Here is a 26,730-nt window from a genome sequence, read left to right as displayed (position 1 = left end):
GGGTATAAAATTAAACTCTGTTTTGAGTTATTTTTCTAAGTTATATGTTAACACTATCCATGACTTTTTGGATCTTTAACTGTGATCATTTGTTCTGTTTATTGTTAAATCCTCTTACCCCCTTCCATTTTAAGTAACCTACTCTCACGGGTTATATGGGGAGGGTTGCTTATTGTAAATACCCTGTTTGCCTAAAACGACAACCTTTATCAGTGGGGAAGTAGGTGCCCTAATATTGTATAGTAAGCAAAAACCAGGATCATGTCTTGAGCATAGCTCTTTCTTTTGCTCCTGGTAGTCACAGTTTTGTAATTACTTTTACCAGTTTTGTTGTGATTACCAGCTTTGCAAATAAGAGCTACTTAAAACACTCCCCATCTTTAGATCTCAAATACTGCGGTAAGATGATGGTGTATCTCTCTGCTTCATGAACATTGAAAGATCTCTTTTTAGGTCCATCACAGCCAGTGAATTCCCCTAGATCCTACAAACATAGCCAGCGGAGAAGAAGATCACAGCGTTTAGCCACTTGCTCCTTGCCTGATGATTCTGTAGAAAAAGTTTCTTCTCCCTCTTCAGTTACTGATGGAAAAGTGTTCTCCATCAGTGGTCAAAACCAACAGTCATCAAAATTGGAGGGTAATGTATCTTAATCTAATAAAGAACTGCCCAAGAGAAATTGAATCATAAAAACTAAACCTTTCATGGTTTTCATCTAATGGGGTATTTTGACTTGCTGTAGCTAAAGCTGTTTGCTGTTCCTATGTTATGTAACGCTGCAATCCAGACTGTTGTTTGTTGGACTGTGTATCTTTTTTAATATGACATTTTTTCTTTTGTGTAGTACCTGATGTTGCTCATATGTCACTTGAGAAGCGTGGAACGTGTCTCCCTCTTGATTTAAGCCGTAGTTCGGAAGTTACAACGCCATTATCCACAGAATCCACTTTCTGTAATGAATATCCCAGTAAAGACAAGGAAGATATTCAGATGGTTACATATCTTTCTTCTAAAGCAGTAATTGATGGAAGAGTAGCTACAACAGCGTCAGGTAAAGAGATTCAGTATACAACCAGACAGGTTTATAGCTGCAGGGTTAAAATGTGTGTATATTCAGTCTCACAGAAAGAGGGGATACTTTTGGTTTTCCTTCCTTCACACTCAGAAACCTGCCACTCTTCCTGGACTCCATCTGCATATTCTTTATCTTCCCCTGGATTTGAGCTGCATTAGCACTTCTAACAGGTTTTAAGGAGAATCTGAGAGTGCGGAATGTTGGAAGCAGCATTTATTTCAAAAATATTTTAAATTGTTGTTGAAAGTTGTAGAAATAATTAACGAAGTGTTTACAAACATACTAATATACACTTGTAGCTTCAGCTTTAAAACATTGGTGCTTTCAAAGACAGTATTCCTCTGCTTTCTGCCTGTTTGCAGTGGAAATTTTGCCCTTTGCTTGCTTCGAAATATTACTTGAAAATATTTATGCAAAGTTTTAAAAAACTTTTATATAGACTTGATCCCCCTCGGAATTAGCACACAGTCCAGTACTGGAATTCTGTGCTACCTCTCCCTTTGTAACAGTTTACTGACTTCTGTGGCTTATGTGAAACACTTGGATGGAGGTAATGAAGAGATATGGGGAAGGATTGGTATAGTGGTTTACAGGCCCAAGAAGTGGACTGTGTTCATCCAGTGTGTATTAGGTGTCCATGTCATTTCTTATAAATAAGCCTCATGTGGGCGAGTATCAAATAATTTCTAACTGACTTCCAAGAAAGAATTCTTTTCACAAGCTTTTTTTTTTTTTTTTTGAAATGAGAAAATTGTACTGTAAAGTGTGGGGAAAAAAATCAAATTATTATACTCTGCTGGGAAAGTTGTTGATAAAAGTGATTGATGGTAAGGGAGGACAGCATGACCTTAAAGGATGTAGTTATGACACTTAAAATATATCTTACTCCATTAATCTGTAAATCTCTTAAACTAATTTGTAAAAATAAGGACTATGGGAACTTCTAATGAGCTGCCACTTGAGGTTTTTAAAATATTAAAATATTACTTAATTACTCGAATAATGTGACAGTCTTCATTTGCCCTTGATACTTTACATAGCAGTAGAATCACAGATTCCTGGGAAAAGTACCTCTGTAAAAGTCCTTTTTATTTTATGTCTTCTGCTACTAAGAGAAGTGCTTTTGGGAGATGTGTATTTGCCCACTCACTGAACAAGCTCCTAAAAGAAACCAACAGCTTCCAACTACCATCTGTTTCTTGTTTGGTAGAACTCCTCTCAGTTACTAGGAATTTAACTTCTGGCTTTTCTGGTATGTTTTCTGGCTCATTTAACGTGATAGTTGGTAATGCTGGAAGTTGCCTGCTTCCATTATGGGCCTGGCTCAGAGTCCAAGTGAGGTGGTTCTAAACCCAGCATCCAGGGGTGCACTTGTACCTCTTTGCTTGTTGAACTGGGTCTTGGTTGTGGCCACAGCTGAATGTCATTAAAGAAAGAATAAGTTTCCTTTATGGACACCTGTATTTGACTCGGAATTATTTGAGATGTCTACACAGTTTGTGTCAGGGTAAAACATTCCCTGATAAAATTGTTTGTTACTACTAATTGAGTCTATTATGGGAAGCTGGAAACACTTGCAACCTAAGATGGAGAATAGAGTTTATACTGTATTTAAAGCTTAATGAAGCTTTTATTGTATCTGTATAATTTTAAGAGTTATAAGCTCTAAAGGAAATGATTTTCCAGCTACCTTTTTGTCTTCTGGGTTTTTACCTTCCAGACAAATCTGCTTTTTTCCTAATTTTCATGTATTACAGTTTTCCTCCATGCCATCAGTGGAACTCTGTCTTGAGTTTTAATGATGACTTTTTGTCCAAATGTTAGAAGTTTTCAGTAGTTTGCAGTCCAGCATCATCTTGAGTGTAAGCTTTGTGGCCTGATAGGCTAATCTATGCAGTTTGATATCTTTAATTCCTAGCAGGTTTTGGAGCTAGCTACCTCTCTCAGTTGAATCTTTATGACTCTAACTGAAACTTATGTGGCTTTTGGTTTCATCTCAGGCTTCTAACTCTGGTGAAATTTGTTTATCCTTCTCATATTCTTCTTAGAAGAAAAAGAAGAATGTAGCTTTTATGCTCAGGTTTGAAACCTCTGGAGTTAATTTAGACTGTTGAATAGTTTTGTGTTTTTTGCTTTAGAAGGCATTGCTTTGCCTTTGAAATAGCACAGGTTCTGAAGTCACGTTATTTAACAACACATTCTTCCATGCTTCAGCAGAACTAATAGAATCCACTCTATTTATCAGTACTTTTCTAATTAACTTGTTTAAACAATAACAAGCAAATGTATAAAGGAGAGATGCCCAAAGCTTTCCTTTCTCATTCCTGTCAGAGCTTGAAATTATCAAGAGAAGTTAATTTGCACTATACAGGAACATATGCCTAAGTGCAGTTTAATATATTGCATTGTTCAGTGTATCCACTGTGACTCTGTACACTACAAATTGAGAACTCGCGTAAAATCCAAACTGTCCTGTAATTGAGTTTTCTTGATCTGAAAGAACTGTTTCAAATTACATCTGTTTATGATATTGCTGTTGTTTAGATTTTATTGACACAGTGTGGACGGATCTGGTGTTCTACGTTTTGTCATCACTGGGTTTTGCTAAGTGCATTTAAATTAGACCTACTGTCTTTGTAATCTTTGAGGTAGATAAGTGTAGATAGTTTTAGAGATGATGAAGGTAATGGAGGTATTTGGCCTAGAACAGCCTGTTGTGGTCACTGACCCTTCTGTAACAGAGCTGGACTGGTTTAGGGCCAGAGATGTTATTTGTGGTGTTGCAAGTTCTGTCTTCTGATAAAGCCTGTCAGTTGAGTCAGTTGAAAAAATAATGATACTTTTTAAAATAATGTGTTTTAATTGCTTTATTCAGAAGTTACTGCCTTGGTGTTTTTCAGAGGAGAAGGACTAGGTGCACTGAAGTGCAGGTGCATAAATGGCAACTCGTGGTAATAACACATAGATTTCAAAATCACTGTTCGAAATTAACAACTGATTGTTTTGTGAAGGCCACACAAATATTCTGTTGTAATTCCTTCAGTCCATAAGCTCCATGGAAGTACTGTGCACTTTGGTACATCCTGTAGTTACTGAACAGAGGTACTGCTTTGCCTAAACTGTTGAGAGGGCCTCCTTGTGATCACCTGATACTGTACACACATAACTAAGAATCTTTGTTTTCATTTGCCAAATTGCTTAAAATGCAGATAACTGGCCTTCAAATCCACAGTCAGTCAGAATACCTGCAAAACACTGTAGTTTTGCAGTTCTGAGTATATGAAGTGCAAATCTTTCTGTAGTTGTGCTTTTCTTTAGATTTGTGATTGTTTTTCTTGGTTTCTGTAACTCTGTACTATTTGTGTTAGTTTAGCTGTAATGTATTGAGCAAACATTATTTCAGCAAGCAATCTGGGTTTTGAAATTTAAGTGAAAGGAAAATATTGTTACACTCAGTCATCTAACAATATAATATTTGTAATACTAATATAACAATATTATCATTAGTTGTTATCTCCTGTTATAACTAATCTATAGATGCTGTTGCTACTAGAGTAACATTAGGTTAACTATATGGGAGAAATTTGCACTTAGATTAAAAGAAGAAGAACATTGCATACTTTTACATAATTTTGTCGATAACAGTTTACTGCAGCAGGAACAAGAAACAGCTGATGGACAAAATTTTCAGAAAATGAGATCAGTGGCTTTTTAAAAACTCTTGCCAGCGTTCCTGGTTTACACTGCTTTTAAGAGGGGTGAACTGTAGCTCTTGTCACTTTGGGGCTGCTTGGAGTGAAACAAACATGTATTAACAGTCAGATTTAGTCCCTGATTTGAATGTCTGCCATTCTGATCTCTGCCCTGAAGTTCCCAGTTTGCATTGGTTAGCTGAAAGCAAGCAAGAACCTCTTCATGGGCTTATCTTTCCTGAAGAGATGGTTTTGTGTAGGATCTGATATTAATCTGTGATATGTAACTGAAATGTGTTTAGAAATAAAATTGATCCTATGCACTGGGAATTCAGAACACTAAATTAAACATGGCCAGCATAATTCATGTTTCTGTCACAATATGATTTAATTTGAATATTGATGGAGATAATGATATTTCTGATATTATTTTGAAACATTGAAAACCACGGAATAGAATATCAATCAGCAAAATAGGTTGCCTCAGATTGGTACAACTTGTTTGAATTTGCTGAATTGCAATAAACAGTACCACTGCAAGCCCACCTGTGCTGCTACACATCTGGCACATCATCTTGTCCCTGTGGCTGTGCTCAGATAAGGGGCTTTTGTCACTTCCCTGTGCCAGATCAGGAGAGGTAGCACTGGAAACGTGTCATTAGCTGGACTGGAAGTGCCATGGTTTGCATTTATTTTTAATCTGAAATCAGTCTTCTAGTGATAAAATTGATCTTGGAACAGTGACAAAATCAGTAGTTTATCAAGTCTAATCTCTAGTCGTCTTTCTCTTTGCTGAGTGTTAACTGCAGACCTCCCACATTCACTGTGTGGGAGGTGTCTGGCTAGATTCCTGAGCAGGAATAAACTTTCAATTAAAAGTAATAGTTCAGAAAAGAGGTAGTATTTCCGTAAAGGAACTAATATTTTTCTTGCTGTGTTTGTTACTTGCCCTTCTGACTCTGACTATCTACTTTAATTTTGTGGTTACTTGTAAGGCAAGTGGTTACTTGCATGTGCATAGTGATTGCACAGTTGAAAAGTGGGCTTTGCAAACCTTAACACTTTATTTAGGATTTGAGAATTCAGGATTCTTAGTCTAGAATGATATCTGATGAATAAAAGTAAAAGCCAAGCATAACATTGCAATGTATGCAGGCGTAATAGCAATTCCTATTTTCAGGTTACTATAGAAAGGCAACCTGGAGAGCTCTGTCATAAAAATGGGTATTTGTGTGACTGGAGCAGATTTCTGCTCAACGTAAATGTTCTCTCAAATAGTTATTTTGTTACTAGTTGATGACTTTGTCAGTTGTGCTTGTGTTGTGCATTATTCAGATACTGAAGCTTGTTGTGTTGTGGCTATCAGTACTGGAGCACATTTGAATGTCAGGTCAGGATTTCTTCTCAATCATGAAGTTTAAATACTAACTCATCTAATGTTGAGACTGAATTCCTTCTGAGATTGTTTGGATGTAGTGTTCTCACATCTCTTCATCAAAATGGCAGTGACCTAACTGAATTATGTGCATTTGGGTGATCCTTTTGTGCTTGTTACAGAAATGAGACAAGACGTTGATAGCGTGATGATGTGGGGAAGTGTCACTTTTTCTTTTACTAATGTGCTAAAATATACTTACTGCTCTACAGATGGCAAAGCGTTTCAGTCCTGTAACAGAGACAAATGGTAATTAGGAAACCCAAGAAAGGAATAATTTGGGTAGTGTTTTGTGTCAATAATAAGTATCCCAGTAAGCTAAATTCAATTGAAATACAGACAAAGGCAAGAGCCTGAATAGCAGATCAGCCTTAAAAGGATTGTGGTGTTAGGTGAGATGGTTGATTTGAGGTAGGGCAGGGCTCAGGTAGCCTCAGCCATGGTCATGCTGCTCGTGTGGAGTGGTAGGAGCCAGCACACAGAACTGAGCAGGAGCTGCTGGCTGGATGGCACGGTATAATGATGTCTTGCAGCTGGAAACATCTGGCATTTAAAAGTGCTGTGTTGTGTGGTAGGTAATGTACCACTTTCTGCTTTTACTACCTCTGTGTCTTTCTCACTCGGTGGCACTTTGTTTTCCCAGGAAGGCTGACTGGGAGCTAGAGTTACCTTTATGTAACCTGTGTGTTGCATCCTGCTAGAATTGTGTTGATCTGTCTGAGCCTGTAAGGCTGCCTTATAGAGTCAGCCCTATAGAGTTCCCTTTTCCCCAGAATCCTCTTTGAATTATGAATTTACTAAATTGTCTTAACGCTGTTTATTTAAATCTATTTTTTGTTCTATTACTGAATATTTAAAAAAAAGTAAATCGAAGAAGCTTAGAGGGGGAGCTCAAAGAACCCATTCCAGATCAGCTCCATATTTTGTCTTGTTGAATATCTTACCAATAGCAGGTATTTTTCATGACTTTTTACATGCTGTTGCTTTTGTTTCGCTTCTCTGCTGAGAGACACCAGAGGTAACTGGTGCCTCTAAGAGTTTACCTCTTGCATTGAAAAACCTGAACCTCTTATGACTTTGAAGAGCTGCATTTTTGCACAGTATGTCCTTGGCATGGTCCTGAAATATCCTCAATGGCCTGATGAAGATTAGGCTTTCCTAATTATATTTAGATGAAACTTGAAGCTCTCAGTATATTGATGGACGCAGTAACAGAGAGTTTTGAATTATCTCAGTAGTGTTCTTTATAAATAACTTTTATTCTAGTTTATTTAGAAATTATTATAAATATTAGCAATGAAAATTATAATTTTAGTTTTGTTTTGCCATGTTACTTCCTAGTTTGCATCAAACAGAGGTTTAAAAAAACCTATTAATTATTTCACAGAATAAACTTTTCTGAATAGTACAAGATAAGAACTGTCAGTATATGGTACTGAGTTCTGACAGATCATCACAGTATTTTGCATGTAATTCTAATGTTGATTAAATACATACATGAAAGACAGTGAATTATTTAAATACTATTAAAATCAACAAAAAATTCAGGAAACAGAAGTGTGTTATACATAGTGCTAAAAATGTTGTGCTGGAGTTTAATTTCTTTGTTAATGTAATGGAGCGTTAACTTAAGTTATGCTGACAGTGTAGCACCTTTAATTATTACTCTTATCATGGGTTTCCATTACAGTGAAATAAAAAGGAAACAAAAAGGGTTAAAAGTGGCAAGAAAAGTACACTTTAACCAGTACAAGTAGTTTAAAAACCCAAAACAGAACCTTTCTGTGGAATATATTGTCTTGTATGTAAGACTAAGACCTAGGCATTCATATGCAGTAATTATCTGTAAGTGTGGTGATGCTATGACCAATATTGATGTTTCAGGGGTCTTACCCAGCCAGTGAGCTGGCTGCAATCCCTATGGAATGCCTAGTAAATTTGTCTTCTTGTTTTCAGCACCCTCGTCCCATGTACGTGGCTTGCATCTGGAAATACCTTTAACCAATAGTCTAAAGTTACCTAAAGGGAATAGTAAAAAAAAGAGGTCTTCCACATCAGTGAGCTCTGAAGGGACAGAGGTACAGTGCTCTGTGCCCATAAAGGAGAAGTGTTTTGAGAGTCTGAAGGAAAAAATATTAAAGAACATGATTGAGAAGGACAAGCATTCAGAAGTTGGTAAACTACAACACTTTTTGTTTCCAGTGCTTTAGATTATAAAAATAATTGTAAAATGATATTAAAAATAATTTTCATGTTTGTATCTTATTACTGTGTGCCATTAGGATGTCTTATGGTCTAATGACTTTTACAAGAAAGTAGGTCATCAGCCAGACATTGGCCTTATGTTGTATATTCTTCCATTTGCAGGTGCAGCGAAAGTGGAAAGAAAAGGAAAACTGGAAGAGAAAAGTTCTTCAGCGTATGGTATGTAGAGTGCAGTATTATTTTTAGGGAAAAAAAAGGAGAAATTCTCTTAACACTTCATGTCTCTGAAGAGCAAATGTGAAAGCATAAAATATTTCCAGGGCCCAGCTGCACCACTTTTGTTCTTTTAGGTCTTAAAAACAGTTTTTACATATATGACAGGTTTATAATAGAGGAATAATTTTATAAGATAAAATTAAAGTGTCCGTAGCAAGGATTTTGAAGGATCCAGAGGTACTTATGAGATGCCTGCTGCCTCTGGATTTTCATTTTGGTTGGTTTTTTTTTTTGTGAAATGAATGATACTGGTTATTTCATTGTACTGACAGGTTCGAGGTGGGAGGAGCAAAATATTTGGCAATTCATGAAATAAAATATAGGAGGACTTTGGTTTTATCCTGTGTTTAAAATAAATTGTTAGAGACAGGCGAGAATTCCTAAGTGCTTCTTCCTAAGTAAAAGTTTTGTTTCTGTATTCTTCAAGATAATAAGACTCCAATTTGTGTGCAGGAAATAATCCTTAAATGCTGACTTTAAGGCTTATTTTTTGTAGCAAGTTAATGTCATTGTTTGTCTCACTGCTTATTATTAAAAAAATGATTGTGGAGTGAGACTGTTGTAGGGTGTATTTTGTCTGGGGAGAATTAACAGGGTAAGTAGAATTTTTCAGAGTCAAAATACTTGTCCTCATGTATACCAACAGTAGTTAAAAGTGAACTGCAGTGTAAAAATATGTCACATTCTAGACAGAATCAGTTTTCTGTGAGAATATGACTGTATAGTGCAAAGTGCTGACAGCATCAGCAGATCTGTGATACTGAAATTTCCTTCAAATATCTTTATATAGGCCTAATACGTGTTTTTAGGGCAATGTTATCCTTATAACTGGGAATTAAGCACTTCTGAAAGCTTTTTCTCTTGTCCAAATCTTTTTGTTATAAACTGTAAGTAAAATAGATGTTATAAGCTCTTTAAATGATGTTACACATTTTGTGTGCTTTGCTGTATCTTTTTCTGCTATGATATCTCATTTGGAAATACTAAAAGTAGTAAAATATTATTTCTTGAATGAGATTCCTTTGAACCATTGTACCAGCAGCTAAGGAGAGATGTGCCCAAGATAGCGAGTAAACTAAATGAATCACTTTGATCTGATTAGACAACTAGAACACTTGATTTTGAATGTGTCTTTTTAGGTTAAGCTGAATACTACTGCTGTTTTAAATTGTTTAATTTTTGTTTCAGGTAAAAAGAGAGAAAAAGAAAAGGAGAAAAAAGAGAAAAAGGAAAAAGATCATAAACCAAAACAGAAAAAGAAGAAGAAAAAAAAGAAGAAATCTAAACAGCATGGTAAGTTCAATTTATATTTTTTAAAATGAGTAAAACTACTCAGTATATTCCTGGCTTTAGATTGTAAAACTTGTTTCTAAACAATACTGATGTCAAATTTTAGAAATTTCAAGGAATAACTTCTGGCCTTAAATATGAAAAGGACGCTTAGGTCTGTGACCTCTTTGTTTTGTGTGTGTGGGGGTTTATACCCTGTCTCTATGTGACAGGCACAGATATTTCATAGATCTTTTTTCTTCCTCCAAAAGATACACTTACTCTTTTCATCTCTTTTAATTCTTCATTTGAAGCTCTATATATATGTCCTACCTATTTTGCTTGGACATTAAAATTATTCTAGTATTTAGTCTATTGCTAAATTTCAAAGGTTTACTGTAGACAATACAACCCCTCCTCAACAGTTAATCCTTAACAGCTGAGGTTGGCGTCTCTGTTGTAACAGCCTTGTCTGTTGCCTTGACAAATGGGGATTATGTTATGTGGATTATGTGTTTCTCTGTCCAAAATTTGTGCTATAACATGAAAATGCTTCCAAATCATGCAGTGCTTGAGTGTGAATTGCAGTATTGTAGGTTTCGTGTACTTCACCGTATTTAGATTGGAGTAATACAGTTTTAAGCTATAAACTTTAATTGCCTATTTTACCTAAAAATTATTGGGATTCTTTACTTGCACTGAGAAGACATCTAAGTATTTGCAAGACGATACTGATAAATGCTAGGTATGTGCCCAGTATTGTTCTTTGGTTTTGTCTTGATATCGTAAGGTGGTTTGCTGTGGGTTGTTTGTTTGTGTTTTTTTCATCTTTTTATACCTTTGGTCTTTCTCCCACCTTGTCTTGAAACTTAGAAACATGGCAGAGGTACCCATGACTAGGTTCTAACTGTCCAGTGTTTGTAAATATGAGAAGAAAATATGCCCAGTGCCCCAACGAATAGAAATGTTAAATCCAGAGGCAGAAAACAATGAGTAAAACTTGAACATTCTTATTCTTATCAAATTCATCTTGTGAAAATCTGGTTTTAGCAATACAGAGGTATTCTGTCTGGCCTTTTTTTTTTTTTTTAAATTGGAGAAAAAAGAAAAATTCTTTGGTGGATTCTGACTCGAGTGTCTGACCCTGAAAAAGCCTATCTGTCAAAATAAATAGGACTCTTTCTCCAGGACTAGTGCACTCTACTCCAGGCATGAACAAAAGTGTAAGGGTGTGAGACATGCTCCTTTAGTTTGGAGTCAGATTGAGGCATCTTTGGGAAGAACAGGGAATGGGCACGTTGTGTGCACCAGATAAGTTTTGCACAAGACTTCAAAACAAACAAAAACTGGATTTGTTCTCTGAGTGTATATATGAAATGCTGATTGTGCAGAAGGTAGGTAACACCTGTTATTGATACTACTCTGTTACAGTGAGGTTGATAGCAATGCTGTTGAAATAATCAGCTCAACTACTCGAGTTGATTCCTCTACAGTGAATATCCTTGGGAAATGATGGAGATAGTGTGCTTTTGACAAGAGAAATTAAAGAGGAACAGTGACTTCATGGAGGGTTATTTAGGGGAGAAGGATGTTGTGGAACCCATTACAGGAAAGCTGTTACAGGTGGGATCAGGAATGCTTCCTACAGAAGGATGAAAGTGTACAAATCTGATTACTCACTTATATTCAAAGTAATAAGTTTTAAGAGAAGTAAATGGATGGGGACTCGTATTTACCAGTTGAAGACATGGACTTGCTTAAGTGGGTCCAGAGGAGGCCATGAAGATGATCAGAGGGCTGGAGTACCTTCCCTATAAGGAAAGACTGAGAGACTGTTTAGCCTAGAAATGAGAAGGCTCTGGGAACACCTTACAGTGGCCTTCTAGTACTTAAAGGAGACCTACAGAAAGGATGGGGGTTCTTTATGAGGGAGTGTAATGGTAGGGCAAGAGGTAACAGTTTTAAAATGAATGAGGGACAATTTAGATTAGATATTAGGAAGAAATGCTTTATTGTGAGAGTGATGAGGCTCTGGAACAGATTTCCCAGAGAAGTTGTGGATGCCCCATCCCTGAAAGTGTTAAAGGATGGGCTGGATGGAGCCCTGAGCAATCTCATTAACCCCAAGCATCACTTGCCCAGGACTATGTGCAGACAACTTTTCCATGTCTCCAAGGAGGGAGGCTCATTATCTCTCCCAGAACAGATCAGACTTGGGGCGTGCCGGACAAGTGTTCTGACCACCAAACTATTTATGCACAACTGGCCCTCTTTATCCTGTTATTCCCCTATTCTCCCCAAATCACTTTGGTCCATCCATTTTCCCCACCTTTGTTTTCATTCATAAACATTCCATAATGAGTCTTTTGCAATCCCAAAATTATTTTCCCCTACATCCCATAGTGTGCCCCATCTCTGGGCTCTAACCACCCTTAGTCCAGAAGGTGATCCAGAGAGTCCTCTGGGTAACATATGATGTGTTTCATACATGGACAATGGAGGCAATGGCGCTGCTGGGAAAGCCCTGAGAGGGGCCTGGGCAGGGTGTGCTTGTTGTTTGCCTGCTCATCCTCCTTCTCTGGGCTTGTGTATATTCTCCTTGGGTGCTCCTGGGCCTGTCCCAGGATGCGTTGGCCTGTCGATGACTGGTGGCTCCTGACATGGCCTTGGGAGCATCCCAAGAGGGTTTTCTTTGGGCTCCCTATGTCCCTCTGCAGGTGTGCTGACAAGCTTTTGTCACTCACACTGACAGGATCTGTGATTACCTCTGGGTAGCAACGTTGGTAGTGCTGCAAGCAGACCTAAGGCAAAAGGGAGAACTACTAGCAGCATCTCTAAGGATAGCAGGTGGTACAGGGATGAATTGTGGAAAAAGGAGACTATAATGTTCCGGGAAAAATTGTTCCTCTGTACATTCAGAGATATTCAGAGATTGGGGGGGATTAAATTGGTGATGCTTGTTTTAACTATCAAACTTGATTATGTTTCTTACTGGAATTCTTTTAATAAAATGTTACAAAGCAGTTTTGCCATTTTGTAGTTTCATTTTCATCCTCCTGATACCTCAGTGTTAATATTCTGTACTTCTGAGCATAATGTTGCAGTATAAACAGTATTTTTTTTTTTGCATTTGTCATAAACTACTTTTGTAAGAGCAATTTTTCTTTTAACTTTTCAGATTATTCAGATTATGAAGACAGTTCTGTTGAATTCTTGGACAGGTGCTCCTCTCCCTTAACCCGGTCGTCGGGCAGCTCCCTGACTTTGCGCAGCATGTTCTCGGAGAAGAACACAACCTACCAGTATCCAAGAGCTATTTTGTCTGTTGACCTTAGTGGAGAAAGTAGGTTGGCTGAACAGCAAATTTCGGTTTACATGTTTAATGCTTTAAGAAAGAGAATTAAAAGAAAATAATTCAGCTTATGTTTGGATTGTAGCTATAAATATGGCGACTGATTTAACCTTCATCTGTTTAAATCAAAATACTCCTCAAGCTGTTCTGCATTATACTTACTTTGGTTAATTGTTGCTACTCTGCTTCTGAGGAGAGCACCTTAAAGACATTTTGCAGAATTCATCGTGAAATCTGATATACCAGCAGTGTGTTTGAGAGCGATTTTTTTTTTTTCCTATACGCAGGTTAAGATTTTTTAACTGCCAAAATCCCTGTATTTCTCTGAATTATTGTGCCTCTCTACACACAATTTCACATGTATTTATTTTTATTAGACCTTTCAGATGTGGAGTTCTTGGATGATTCTTCCACAGAGAGTTTGTTACTTAGTGGTGATGAATACAATCAGGATTTTGATTCAACTAACTTTGAAGAGTCTCAGGATGAAGATGATGCTCTCAATGAAATTGTTAGATGCATTTGTGAACTGGATGAAGAAAATGGCTTTATGATTCAGGTAAAGAAATTTGTTGTGTGGAGTTGCATTTTCCATGGGATTGTTTTGCTCTGAAGGTGCCCTTTTGATGTATTGGAGACGGAAGTTATGTAGAGAGCGGTAAATAAAGTGAACAATAACAAAATATCTTTTGTTCTGCACTTGGCTTGGCTCTCTTCAGAGTGCGTGCAGAACTGTTGCTCTAGGATGGGGTTTCTCTTGCAATTTGATATGTAGGAAAGATTTTCTTTATAGACAGCTGATAAATTTGGAATAAAGTATCCTTTCCCACACAGAAAGTGTGGCATCTGTCCCCAGACCATCCCAATTATATGAGCCCTTCTGCCTTGGCCCTTGTGCTTTACAGTACCTACACTTGTAGAAACCTCTCTACTCACTGTAAACGACCCTCAGCTGTGACATTACTCCTCTGCAGAAACTAATATTGTCAGTACTGTGGTGTGTGTGCTTTATCTTTAGAACAGCACTTCTCACACTGGATATCACTACCAGGTTTTAGAAACTGCTGAGAATTTAAATCTTAACTTGGTATGGATAAAAGGGAAGAAGAGTATATCATGACAGCATTCAAATGTTGATGGATTGCAACTCCTGCTGCTTATTTATTTATACTCCAATAAGGAGGGCACTTCCCATCTACTAATGAGTAATTTCAAGTCTTTTTCTCAAGGCATTTATAATGTAGTGAGTAAATCAGATGCAAACAACAGTAAGGAAGAACTTGGTTGTGAGTAACTTTAAAAAACCCATGAATTTCCTGTAGTTTTCCCCCCCGCCCCCCATTCAGAAAACAGGTTTATATTCTACTGTGACTGTGGTGCAACTTCTTTTGAAAGTGTGGAGCTTTTTTAGTCAAGATTTGAAGGAAGCAGGTATGGCTGTCCTGTGTTAGTGGACTTAGTCTTTTGGAAATGACAGAGCCCTGAAAATGAAGGACACAGAGTCTGTGTCTGGGAGCAGAAGTGCTGTTTTGGAGGAGCTGAGCAGGAGTTTGGCTTATGGTAATGATGTGGACCAATGGACTGGTGTAGAAATCTTTGGAGAGAGGAGAGGAAGTTGTAGCCATAGTGGTATGACAGGAGGAAAGGTGACTGGTGTTTTAAATGGGTTGATACTCAAAAGCAAGTCAAAGCAAAGAGGAGAGATTTTTCAGTAGTAAACCAGCACATATTTAAAACACTGGCAAGCACAGAGTTGAGAAAGGGAAATGTCTTTATAAGAGGTAGTTTCCTGCCTGTTCCTGAAGTCCAGTGGCAGCCTGATTTTTTCCTCTTCATGCTTCATCTCACTGAGAGCAACTAGTTTGCTGTTTCTAGACCCTCATTTGCTCTCTTCTGCTTTACTCTTCTATTCTCTTGTTTCTCCTCATTCATTTTCTCTTCATTTTCTTTTTCCTTTAGATTTTCCATTGGTACGATATTAAAAGCACATCTTTCTAGCGCACTGGAGAGATGCTTTGTAAATATAAATAATTAAACTGAAGAGTTTTCTGCTTTTCACTGTTATGCTGTAATGTATTACATTATCTTTCTACTTTACTGTAATATTATACTCCTGTCTTATGTTTCACTACTAAATATGTAGGTGCTAAAATACTGAATGTTGTAATAAAATATTATTAAATATTACATCTTCAGTTTCTTTTTTTTTTCTCCAGTTTGGAATTTGTGGTTGAGGTAACTTTCAGAACTAGAGCTCTTTTTTTATCTTAATGTCTTTGCCTACCCAAACACAAATTGCCCAACTAAAATGATCATGCTCAAACCAGCTATTTAACTTAAACTGCTGTTCTTTGCATTTTGATGATACAAGAAATGGCTCCTGATTTTTTGAATCTACTTATCTCAGATTTAGTTTTTCCTTTTGATTTTTTTTTTTCCCCCGATGTCAGTGTGAAGAGTGCTTGTGTTGGCAGCACAGTGTATGCATGGGACTGTTGGAGGACAGCATTCCAGATCAGTACATCTGTTACATCTGCAGAGATCCACCAGGTATGGGTAAACCACCTTTATCTGCAGCTCTCTGCTTGGGATTTTTGAGCAGAGATGTTATGCATTGCTTAAATTGTTAACGCTTTGTCTGTTTTGTGTTATGTGTTTTGCTTCTTTGGGGCGAGTGATTCTAAGTTTGGCTCTCAGCAGAAACTTACTTTCCTGTTAGAAACATCTTGGTCAGCTGTGCTAAATCTTACTCATATTGCTTTACATGTTGAAACTGAATTCCCCCAAAACCTTAGAACTTTTTTATGTCTGTGTAGTGTGGGAACTTCCAAACATCATTCTTGTTCAGAGATCTGTTTTGCCAATACTTGGAATCACATTTCATTTAAATATTTTTTAGAGAAAAAGGACTGATTACTTCAGTACACTCAAAAATGCTGTGGAAGTAATTTCTTATTAATTACAATTTTATAATGTTTGCATTTGCCCCAAACTGTGCAAAGATGTGGCACTGACTCTGTAAAAGACAGAAAAATCTAACACTTTTTATGGTAAACAGCAGTGCACGAACAGCACACGTTGAACTTGGTTCAGCTTTTAAGAACTAGGAAAATTCTATTTACTTTTAAACTGAATACATTTGATTAGGAAGGTGTTGATTTAAAAACAGTTCTCTGATAAACCCATTTTTCTTAATGCGTATTTGGAGAAAAACTGTACAATTTGGAAGAAAATTTTTTGTATTTTTTTATGACGGGTGATACAAATGCACATACCTGTCTTCTGGTGAAATATCCAGCACTCCAGCTGTTTCAAAAGGGCAATGAGACTTCAAATTTACTTTCATTATAAGTTTAAGAAGTGAAATCTGAAAACTGTTTGCAGAGTTTTTATTAGCTGTTTTTGCGAAGAAATATTAGGAAAATAGAACTGGAAAGATGTGACTTTGTTCCATTTGCCCCAGTCTGAATCTAATCTGGTTGTAGAGAGTCTCTTTTGATAGTTCTGTGTGGTGTCTCTTTGAGCAGTCAAGTTTTTTCTTACTAGACCCAGCAAATTTGTCTTGTGTTCTTTCCCTGCACTGTGCTAGGTACTTCGTTTTCCCCTGCTATGCAGAGTCTGTGTCCCTAATTTTTATCTTCTCTCCCTTCCTAACCATTACTTCTTTTCTTTCTATGTCAGGAGAAAAAAGTCATTCTCAATGTCAGTATTTTAAAGTGTATTGGGATAATGGGCAAAAAGGAGATAGACAGGGTATTCTCCTGAAAGGTATGAAGGGCTTCCATCAACCCATTCTTTGTTCTGTATATGATGATAGTCTGATTTGAAATTGAGTGTAAGATATTTTGGTCAGTCCATTTGGGTTGCTTGTTATAAACAATAATGTTGCAATAATTAGCATTATGCATTTCTAGTTTGGGGATTTTTGGTTTTTTTTGGTGGGGTTTGTTTTGGTTGTGTTTTTATTATTATTGGTTGAATTTGATTGGGTTTTTTGAATAAGCATTGAGTTCCTGTAGAAGCATTAGGTAAATACTCGTTCATGCTGGTTGGATTAAGGCTGTAGATGTTACCATGGCATGGGAGACCAAGGGCCCACATACAGCAATACCCTGATATCTGGTGAAAGGCACCTCAAAGGAGAATGTAAGAACTCTGCTGTCAGATAACTTTGTAATATCTGCTTTTGTGAAGCCTTCTCCTGACTTCTAATAAATAGACACTGACTTGAGTATTAAAGCCAAACACTGGTCTTTTAGAAACAAGCTAGGTTTTTTGGATATGTCAGTATAAAATGCACTCTCTAACATTTCTCTTGGTAACTTAGGCTTCCTTTTTCTTACAAAAAAGTAAGCTGCAGTATTTAGATAAATAAAATGCCAATTTAAACTTCTTTTTTGGTGATTATTTTGATAATATCACAGTTCTTAATATCATATAATTTGATGGCAAAGATGATTAGATTTTAATTTCAAATGCCATTTGGAGAGATCTTGAGGTTTCAGGCTTATTTTTGTTTTCATACGTTTTAAGACTTTCTTCTTAATCCATGAAAACTAAATTTTAATATATTAATAGCAAGATCTTGAGTTGTCCTTTTATGGATGTTAGGAGACATTTAGGAGAGTACAGCATATAATTATAGCACTTGAGTTGTAAATGTAATTCTGCTGTGACTTTAGATGGCCCTCAATTTGTTTATTGCTCACCCCAGGACAGCGGTGGAGTGCCAAATATCTTTATGACAAAGACTGGCTAAACAATGGACACATGTGTGGATTATCATTTTTGAAAGAAAACTACTCTCATCTTAATGCCAAAAAGATTGTGTCAACACATCACCTACTGGCAGATGTTTATGGTGTCACGGAAATACTGCATGGGTTGCAGTTGAAGATCGGGATATTAAAGTAAGTATCATCCAAGGTTCATTTTCCAGCTGTAGATATTCAGGTAGCAGAGACTACCATTGTCCCATATACATTTTTCTCTCACATTAGAATTCTTTCTTGTATAATAGTTTAAGTAATTCAAGTGCAAGATGTAGAATACCCTCAACTTCATTGGGAGTTAGGTGTTCAGTATCTAAGAAGATATGATGTATTGGGATAATTGGTGATTTTTTTTTTTTTGTCAATTTTATTTTTCAAGGGACGTTCTAGATTTATCCTAAATTGATGAGTGACCTACGAATACTTAGTGTTTGATGATGGTGCTTATCAGTAGCTGAGATCTAGCAAAACTAGATGTTTAATAGTTCAGTGCTGTAAGTGGTGCTCTCTGTAACTTGATTTTTTTCCTCCCCTTCATTGCAGAAATAAGCATCACCCAGACCTTCATCTCTGGGCTTATTCAGGGATGCGAAAAGAACAAGAACAAAGAACTGTTGGGGTAGAGAAAAAATTAGTAACTTTACAGGATGCTGTTAATCCAGCTGAAAGGACGTGTCATAGTCAAAACCATAAAGAACCACCCAGTATACCCCCGAAGATGGAAGAAACATACATCACAAGTGAGCACAGTTACCAAAAACCACAGAGTTTTAGTCAAGACTACAAAGCAGTCACTGACCCTATGAGCTCAGATGATGAAGACACAAGTAGTTTTGAGGAAGATCAGGAATTTCACACAGAGAATAAAAACTGTTTACAATATTCTTTTAAAGATGGTGGCATGAGTGAGCAGGTAAGTATCCTCCTTCATCTGGGGAGTTTCTTAGTTGGACCACTATGTTCAGTCTGATCAAGCTGAAGCATATACAAGTATTTAAAAGTGCAAGTCAACATGTTATATCAGATAAGTCAGCAGAAAGCACGAGAAGCAAAGTTGGATCACTGAAACAGTTTCAGGTGATGTATATTCATTTCAAATGCAAAGTATGGTTCAAGTATTGCCTATACTAAAACTTCTATACTCAATCCAGTGTTTTGAGAGGGGGAAAACCCCTTATGCTTAAAATGCAGGGTCTTGGAGCAGAACTTAAGTGGTTTTTGAAGGTGAGGAAAAATGGATACGTTTCCATTTTTCTATCAGTTCTGTTATCTAATGTGGAGGGGGTTTTTTTTTGTTAAACAGATTTTTAGTAGTGTTTATTATTGTACTGTATTCTTCAATAGCAACACTATCTGGAATGGCTGTTCACAAGTAATAATTTACTGAGCAACTAATTTCACCTCATATGCAACTTCTTTTCTGTCTTTTATATTGCATATTTCTTCTAATTAAATGTTTTACAGATTTTTAACCAGTATTATATTTTGCTATTTAAACATCTCTCTCTCATTTTTACATTAATGGTTTGAATCCATTATTTGGTGGAAAAGGTCTGAAACTTGTTAGTCTGGTTTTAGTGAAGAGTTCTCTTTGAACAAAAAGCAAAGTGAAACAAACCTGTTTTCTACAATACCAACTGTGTGAAAATAAATCACCCAACTCATCCCCCTTTTTGAAGTACTGTTTCTGGTGTGGAAGAAATGAGTAAGATTCACCTTTTTTTCCTTTGAATTTTGGTTTTAAATGTGGCATGTAAGCTATATAGTCTGAATGGGAAATTTTTGGCTCATTCTAGTTTGTAGTTGAAATAACTGTTTGTATGCTAAATCACAGGACTGTATTCAGTTTGTATAACGAGGAGTTGTGCATCAGTGTTAAATACACTTTCTTTCCAACAGTAGCTTAAATTATCATTGTAAACATTATGAATACATTTAGAATTAAAAGAAAATATATGTGAGTAGTGAAACAATGTTTCCTTTAGAGACTCAAGCATATATCTAAAAAGCTAGGTGCTTTCTGTTTTAAGCCAAGAAGAGATCTGCTTAGGGTAGTGTCAATGTTTTTTCCTTTAGGACACCTTAATTCACCTTGTCAGTAACCTTGACACTAAAATAAGTCCTTCTGTCTAAATGTGATAGGCATGGAAAAGCTCTCCTTGGCATCTCCATGAACCTGTTATGACTTGCCTTAAAAGTGGCATTGAAGGGCCATCTTTAGATGATCTGACTTCCCTGTGAGGTGCTGCCTTCACCTCTCCTTGTGAAAGTTTTAGTTAGGGCTTTGAATTCTCCTTTCTAGCATCCTGCAGAGCCTTGAATATTCTGGTTTTTCACACTGTTTTGTCTTAATCTGCAGTTCTGTTGCTTACCTTCTTTTCTCTTATAAACAGTATTTGGATTGAGTGTTATCAAGTCCCTTTTTGAAATAGTATTTAGTTTCCTTGGTTTTGCTTCTGAAAGAACAAGCCTTCCCCACCTGAACCTTCAGTTTATTTCTTCTTCACAAACTGGATCCTATACTCTGCTTCTCCTACCATTGCTCCCTGATTGCCTACATTGATCCCTGTTGGATTTTTGGGGTTTTTTTTCCAAGGAGCATTTATTAACTATTTGAATAAATACAGAGGTCATTAGAAGGAAAAAACTGACTTTATGATGTTATTTAGGTGTTATTTAGGTTTGAAATTTTTTCTGACTTACTGGACGTATCTGAAAGGTGATTTTGGATTTAGAATTATGGACTTGGGCCCTTATACAGCAAGGGAAAAATGTCATTCTTGAGGGTTTAGAGAGGGTCTGAAAATTGTAAGGAATAGGGCTTTTCTTATTTATGTTGGAAATATCTTCCATAAAATTAATAGCAATTTGAATACTCAAAACACTGTGGAGGCAAACCTGATAGCTTGAGAGAAGAGAGATTTTATCTGAAAGGTGTGAGAGTTTTGAGGTTTTTATGTCTTTTAAAATCTATCTTTAATACATAACTTTAACTCCTTTAATGAACATTGTGAGTATTAGCAATACTTGTCCCCCACAACTTGCTGATAAAGCTGCCAGCAGGTCAATCTAAGTTTTATTTGTTTTGGGGTTTTTTAAATTGATTTTAAGTCTTAAAAAGAAAGTTAGTGGTTTTTTTGCTTGAGTAGTAACTTAAAATCCATCAGTCCCTATTTTCTTTTACTCCTTCTTAACTGGAGGAAGAAATATTTTGATAACAGACTTAACAACATTCTTTTCTTATGTGATGTGGAAAATTAGCTGAGCTCTTCAGAGAAGTGTATTAATACAATAAGATTAACTCCTTGCTCTGGCCTTTGCCATGAACTGACACTGTGTGAGCACATGTATCCGGCATTCTAGTTCTTCAAATAGAATCTTCAGTAGTGAGAGAACTTCACTGGATATGAAATCATAGTGGATATAAAATGGAAACTGTTAATCCTGCTAATTAATGGAGATGCTGAATATTTTAACTCATTAAATCTCTTATACTTCTTTCCAGTAGCTGAAATATCAAATACAGGAAGATTAGGAGCTTTTGTATTATCTCTGAGTTGCTGTGAAGATACTAATTATTTCAAAGAAGTCAGTCTTCCTCAGATACTGTGTTTGCATAACCCTGTGTGTTACTGTAACTGTCCCCAGATATGTTCAGTTCTGTCCCAGACTTGCACTTGGGAGGCAGGTGGGACCATAGCAGGTAGGAGGAGAAGTATTTTGTCTTAATCAGCAAATAAAACAGGTTGCCCAGAGAGGTTGTGGAGTCACTCCCTCACTGGTGATATTCCAGAACCACCTGGACACAATCCTGTGCCATGTGCTCTGGGGTGACCCTGCTTGAGCAGGCAGGTTGGACCAGATGACACACTGTGATCCCTTCCGACCTGACGCATTCTGCGATTCTGTGAACGAAAATGACCAGCTTATTCCTGCCAGAAAATAACTGTGGACATCTTAGATACTACTGCATTTTAGGAAGTTTTCCTTCATGGAAACAAACTGTAGGATTTTGCACATTTTTGGTGACAGTAGACCCAGACAGTTCAACATTTCATGATTTAAGTTGCTATTTATATAAGAAGGGCACAGAAGTGCAATCTATCTTACTGCATTAAACAAAGTGCTTGAGCTGGTAAACCTTAGCATTAGGGAAATGAGGCAGGAGGTGTTATATGCTCATTTGTATGGAATTTGCATTTTGTTTGGTTTAGTCTATTGATGTGTCATGCTATGTGGCTTTTTGAGTATGCTTTTTGTCATGTAGGCAGAAGTACAGTTCTAAGCCAGCCTAGTTTATCATGTGACTTAAATGTTGAAATCAACACCAGAAATTAAAACAAAGAAAAAAACCATCTTAAACGGCAATTTTTTTTTCTTTCTGTTGCTCCTATGAAGAAGAATTCTGCTGAAGGAAACACAGTGTTTGTTTGTAATGAAAGGAAAGGCTCAGAAGAACAAGTGGACACACATCTTCAATGGCAGCTAAATCTCCTTACCCACATAGAGAATGTACAGAACGAAGTCACCAGCAGAATGGACCTGATTGAAAAAGAAGTTGATGGTAACTGCATTGCCAGATAATTGTTAATGCACCTGTAACATCTGCCATAGCCAATATATTCAAGGGGATCTGAGACCCTGAGGATGGATTTTTAAGTGTTGTGTTCAACCTTGGGTCCCAGGATTATAAACAGAGCTCGTATCCTTGATCCCCTCACCCCCATCCAAAAGTTTTTAGTGCCCAATAAAGTAGCTTAAGCACTTTATTGTGTTCAGAACCCCTGAGCTCAAAGTTTGTGATATTTGACAGACTTCAGAAAGCTTAGATAACTTACCTAGTCTTTGTCCTGATGTGGATCATGTAGTTGATGAATTTTTCTATGTCCGAAGTGGTTTTTGCATGATTGTTCTATTAGTCGACAATATTCTGGGAAAAAAACCAGATGTGTTCATTCTGCCTTCAAGGTTGGTGTATATTAGTAAACAGCTCATTTCATGAAGACAATTCAGTCTTCATGAGAAAACTTGAATGAAATAGTGTAGAAGAATATTACAGCACTTAAGTTTCTATGACTTGCCTGTCATGGAAATCAGGAATGAGAGGAGCTTGTAGTCTAATCATAGGAGTCCTTAATTTTCTTTTGACAAACAAAGTTGTCTTATTTCTATTTGCAGTTTTACTTCCAATATTCCTGCTTTTACTCAGCAGTATTTCTAAGCTAACAGGGTTGACCTTTCCCCTTCTCTGTTTCTACAAGCATAGAAATTCCTTGAAAACATTTGTTGAAGGTTGGACAGCCATTCTGTAATCTGGACCTTGACCACAAGAGCTTGTTACAGTGGCACAAGCAAGCCCTACATTTAAGGGTTGCATTTTCTGTTACAGAACTGTCATAGAAGATTGTGAACCAAAGTTGCTTTTATTTGTGTAGATGGTAAATTGTAAGCCAAGAGTATAAATTACTCCCAGGTACCTTTTTATAGTAACAATCAAATCAGAAGATATGTTTGCATTGTTTAAAATAAACAGGGAATTAGTTGATGTTTCCCTAATAAAAGTTTTTTTAGTGAAATAAATATCACACCCTTGGTGTATTTTTCCCTTGTTACAAAAGACAGAGAGTAAGAAAGCAAAGTTTAATTTTTATGGAAACTGTTTCTTGAAGACTTATTCTAATCGATTTCTTCCTTTTCCTTCTGTAGTTTTAGAAAGCTGGCTTGATTTCACTGGAGAACTGGAACCACCAGATCCTCTGGCAAGATTGCCTCAGCTCAAGCGACGTATCAAACAGCTCTTAATTGACATGGGGAAAGTACAGCAAATAGCAACACTTTGCTCTGTATGACAAAAGGAAGAATAAAGAAATAAAAATAGGTTCTTTACAGTGAATTTTCTTACTAGCCACAAGACTGACAGGAAGACAGCAAAAAGCTGAACATTTGTCTGGTTCTTTGCTGATTACGTTAATAGTCTGAAGATTTAGAAAGAGGAGAGGAAGTTTAGAGTCAGGGATCTGTTATACTGAAAATATTAAAATTTTCAATGGTGTGTGATATACTGAGAAATGTCAATGTCTCAGGATTTCAACATGTTAAACAAGTAAATCCCCATATACAAGCAAGTTGAACAAAGAAAAACTCTGCAAAGAGCTACTATTTTTAAACCTTGGGCAAACATTTCTAAATTAGCAGAATTCAGCTGACTAAAAATTCAATCCTCTTATCTTACTAGTGAAAGATAGACACAGAGAGATCTGTATTCTCTCTACAAGGAAAGTTTTTAGATTATTTTCTTCTCTCATGAGGTTCAGGAAGATGAACATACTAGCTTTGATTTTTGAAAGAAATTACTTATCATGGTTTCCTTTTGAAAATATTTTTTTACATAGAAATCCCTAGAACAGCACCCCTAGGCTCCTTTAAAACATAAGTGGCAAATACTGGTCAGATGTGCCAAATGATGTTAAAACCACTGGAATGAGAGTTGGATTATGACTTATGTGAAGGTTTTTTTCCAAAGTCCTACTTGGTGCCAGCAATCCATCCAAAATTGTATCTAGTTTAAATTTTTTTATGTTCTACTGCAGTATTCAGGAGTCAAGGTACAGATTTTGTCCTGGGTAGCTCTATTCTGGTATTGGCCCTCTGAAAACTTCACCATCCTCAGCTGGGATGAGGAATGAGGAGAGCAGCAAAACTGTCTGTGGCTGTGAAAATTCTAAACCACTGGAGAAAATATCACAAGATACCTTATCCAAGATGGTTTTTTTATAAAATCTTTCAGCTTCAGTAAATGAAATGTCATGAAACCAAAGGCAGCCTACTTGCTCTGTTAGCTCTTGCTGGATTTTGAGCCCGGGACTTTTCCTGTGGTTATAAGTTGCCGCTGTATCCAGTGCTACTTACATGTCTGTATGTGTATGTATGTGTGGACAGACACACATGTACATATATACATACTATATACATTTCTATCTACACATGTCTAGTTTTAGTACAATAGACTATAAGAACTGGTGGTTCATGTTACCTTTTAACAAGCAGTTTCTAAAATTGAAAATAATGTATGTACAGGTTTTGAAATTTGTAAAATATGACTGTTAAAAGGAGGCTATTTAACTGAGGACATTAAGATACTTGAACATTTTATGCCTCACATCTGTTTATCAGTTCTAGTTATCTGTATAAATGCATTTTAGAACCGATAGACAGTAAACTTGAATTTACCTTTTGATAAGAGTACAAGCCACTGTACATTCAAAAATTTATTTAAATTTGCAAACACACTGTTCTATATGTAAGGTACTGTATGTAAAACTGTTTATTAAACCTATTCTGCATACTCTACATTTTCCACTTTTCTTCCTGATCTACAGATAAATGTAAAAAAGAAGTGATTGTTATTATGTACAGACCATCAAAAAATCTTGGAATGCCTTTTAAGGATACATACAATTGAAAAATGTGCCAAAGATGGATTATCTGGGAAAGACTTTGCAACCATTGCATTGAACTTTCATGATAAAACCATTATTGAGAAAGAAAACAGAGTGATTGGTTCATTGCTAAAATAAACCTATCCTGACCTTTCCTGTTTGTCTATCATATCTGAAGTGAGTTATCACTCCTGATGGCCAAAGCAAAATGTAACTCTCTATTACAGAATGGTTGCTATTTAAAAAGTCTTCCCACATCAAGCTTGTAGGAGACATCACAGGGCTGCGTGGTAACATGGAAATATGGAATGGTTTGCAACTCCATATTGCAGAAGGAACATATGAGCTGAGGAGTTGTTGATGTTTCATAGCAACTGTTAATAAATAAAATAACTCTGTGTTATATAGTTGATGCTTAAATAACTGCTTCAAACAATACGAAGAATTGAGTGACCTACTTGCTTTTGGATATGTGAGACTTTTTATGTACTATTCACTTGCTGCATATCCCTGAATGTGGTACTGTGTGTACTGTATAAGAGAAGTGTAAATCCAGATGAGTTACTTTGAAACAAAGTGGAGTATATTTACAGAATTTATACAGCATACACTGTAGCACTATTATGCAATGTGTGTGCATGCATGTGATGTAATATGATTGTAAATGTTACTGAAGGTGGACTTAGTGGAGAGGACAGAGGTTTTACTTTTAGTGCAAAGATTGAGGAATAGTATCCTGAACAGGAAGTACTAAGGTCGAAGTTGAAGTTGCACTTGCAGCTTTAATGTGTCTTCTGTTTGTATGTGTAATGGCCTCTGAATTTACATGAATATGTAATTTTATCCCTCAAGATCCTGCCTTGTTCAGGATGGACTGTGCTTACAAAAACAGTCTGTTCAGTATTTTTTTAATTTTCATTGTGTAGTCATGTATTGTAAAAATTTCTACAAGCATTCATATCTTCTAGGAAATACAATCTCAGTGTCCATATGGACCATGCTATGATACATCGTGTACTGCTCGAATGCTTCACAAACTTGTCTGAGTTTGCTTTCTCAAGTTGTGGTGCTGGTCTGTAACGTGAACTTTAGTTTTTGACCCCTGTTTCTCAAGTGTTCAGAGGTTTGGGATGCTTTTGAGGTTTTTTTCTTTCAAACACTTACAAGTCAAGTGCCATAAAAATGCTGAGTGTTTTGCACAGAATGTAACCTATA

At 36.5% G+C, this 26,730-nt stretch overlaps 1 protein-coding gene across 5 annotated transcripts in view; it reads left to right on the top strand.

Moving 5' to 3' along the window:
• PHF20L1 (PHD finger protein 20 like 1) overlaps positions 1 to 26,418 on the top strand; it is a 50,745-nt gene extending 24,327 nt beyond the window's left edge. For 2 of the 5 annotated variants that reach the window (XM_027645544.1, XM_027645542.1), the window contains 11 exons: positions 454 to 639; positions 845 to 1,051; positions 8,570 to 8,626; positions 9,872 to 9,976; positions 13,131 to 13,295; positions 13,682 to 13,863; positions 15,755 to 15,854; positions 18,019 to 18,214; positions 18,620 to 18,989; positions 22,478 to 22,640; positions 23,783 to 26,418. In XM_027645544.1, the coding sequence (XP_027501345.1) occupies positions 454 to 639; positions 845 to 1,051; positions 8,570 to 8,626; positions 9,872 to 9,976; positions 13,131 to 13,295; positions 13,682 to 13,863; positions 15,755 to 15,854; positions 18,019 to 18,214; positions 18,620 to 18,989; positions 22,478 to 22,640; positions 23,783 to 23,925 (1,874 nt within the window). In that variant the 3' untranslated portion in view covers positions 23,926 to 26,418. Of the gene's footprint in view, positions 1 to 453; positions 640 to 844; positions 1,052 to 8,569; positions 8,627 to 9,871; positions 9,977 to 13,130; positions 13,296 to 13,681; positions 13,864 to 15,754; positions 15,855 to 16,985; positions 17,073 to 18,018; positions 18,215 to 18,619; positions 18,990 to 22,474; positions 22,641 to 23,782 lie in introns of all 5 variants that reach the window. The other 3 variants (XM_027645543.1, XM_027645541.1, XM_027645540.1) reach the window with 2 other exon arrangements.
• Positions 26,419 to 26,730: the final 312 nt, after the last annotated feature.

Source organism: Corapipo altera, unplaced genomic scaffold, assembly GCF_003945725.1.
Source record: "Corapipo altera isolate COAL_440 unplaced genomic scaffold, ASM394572v1 51, whole genome shotgun sequence".
NCBI lineage: Eukaryota > Metazoa > Chordata > Aves > Passeriformes > Pipridae > Corapipo > Corapipo altera.
Note: the sequence above shows the minus strand (reverse complement) of the source record. Positions and strands in the feature narration are given on the sequence as shown.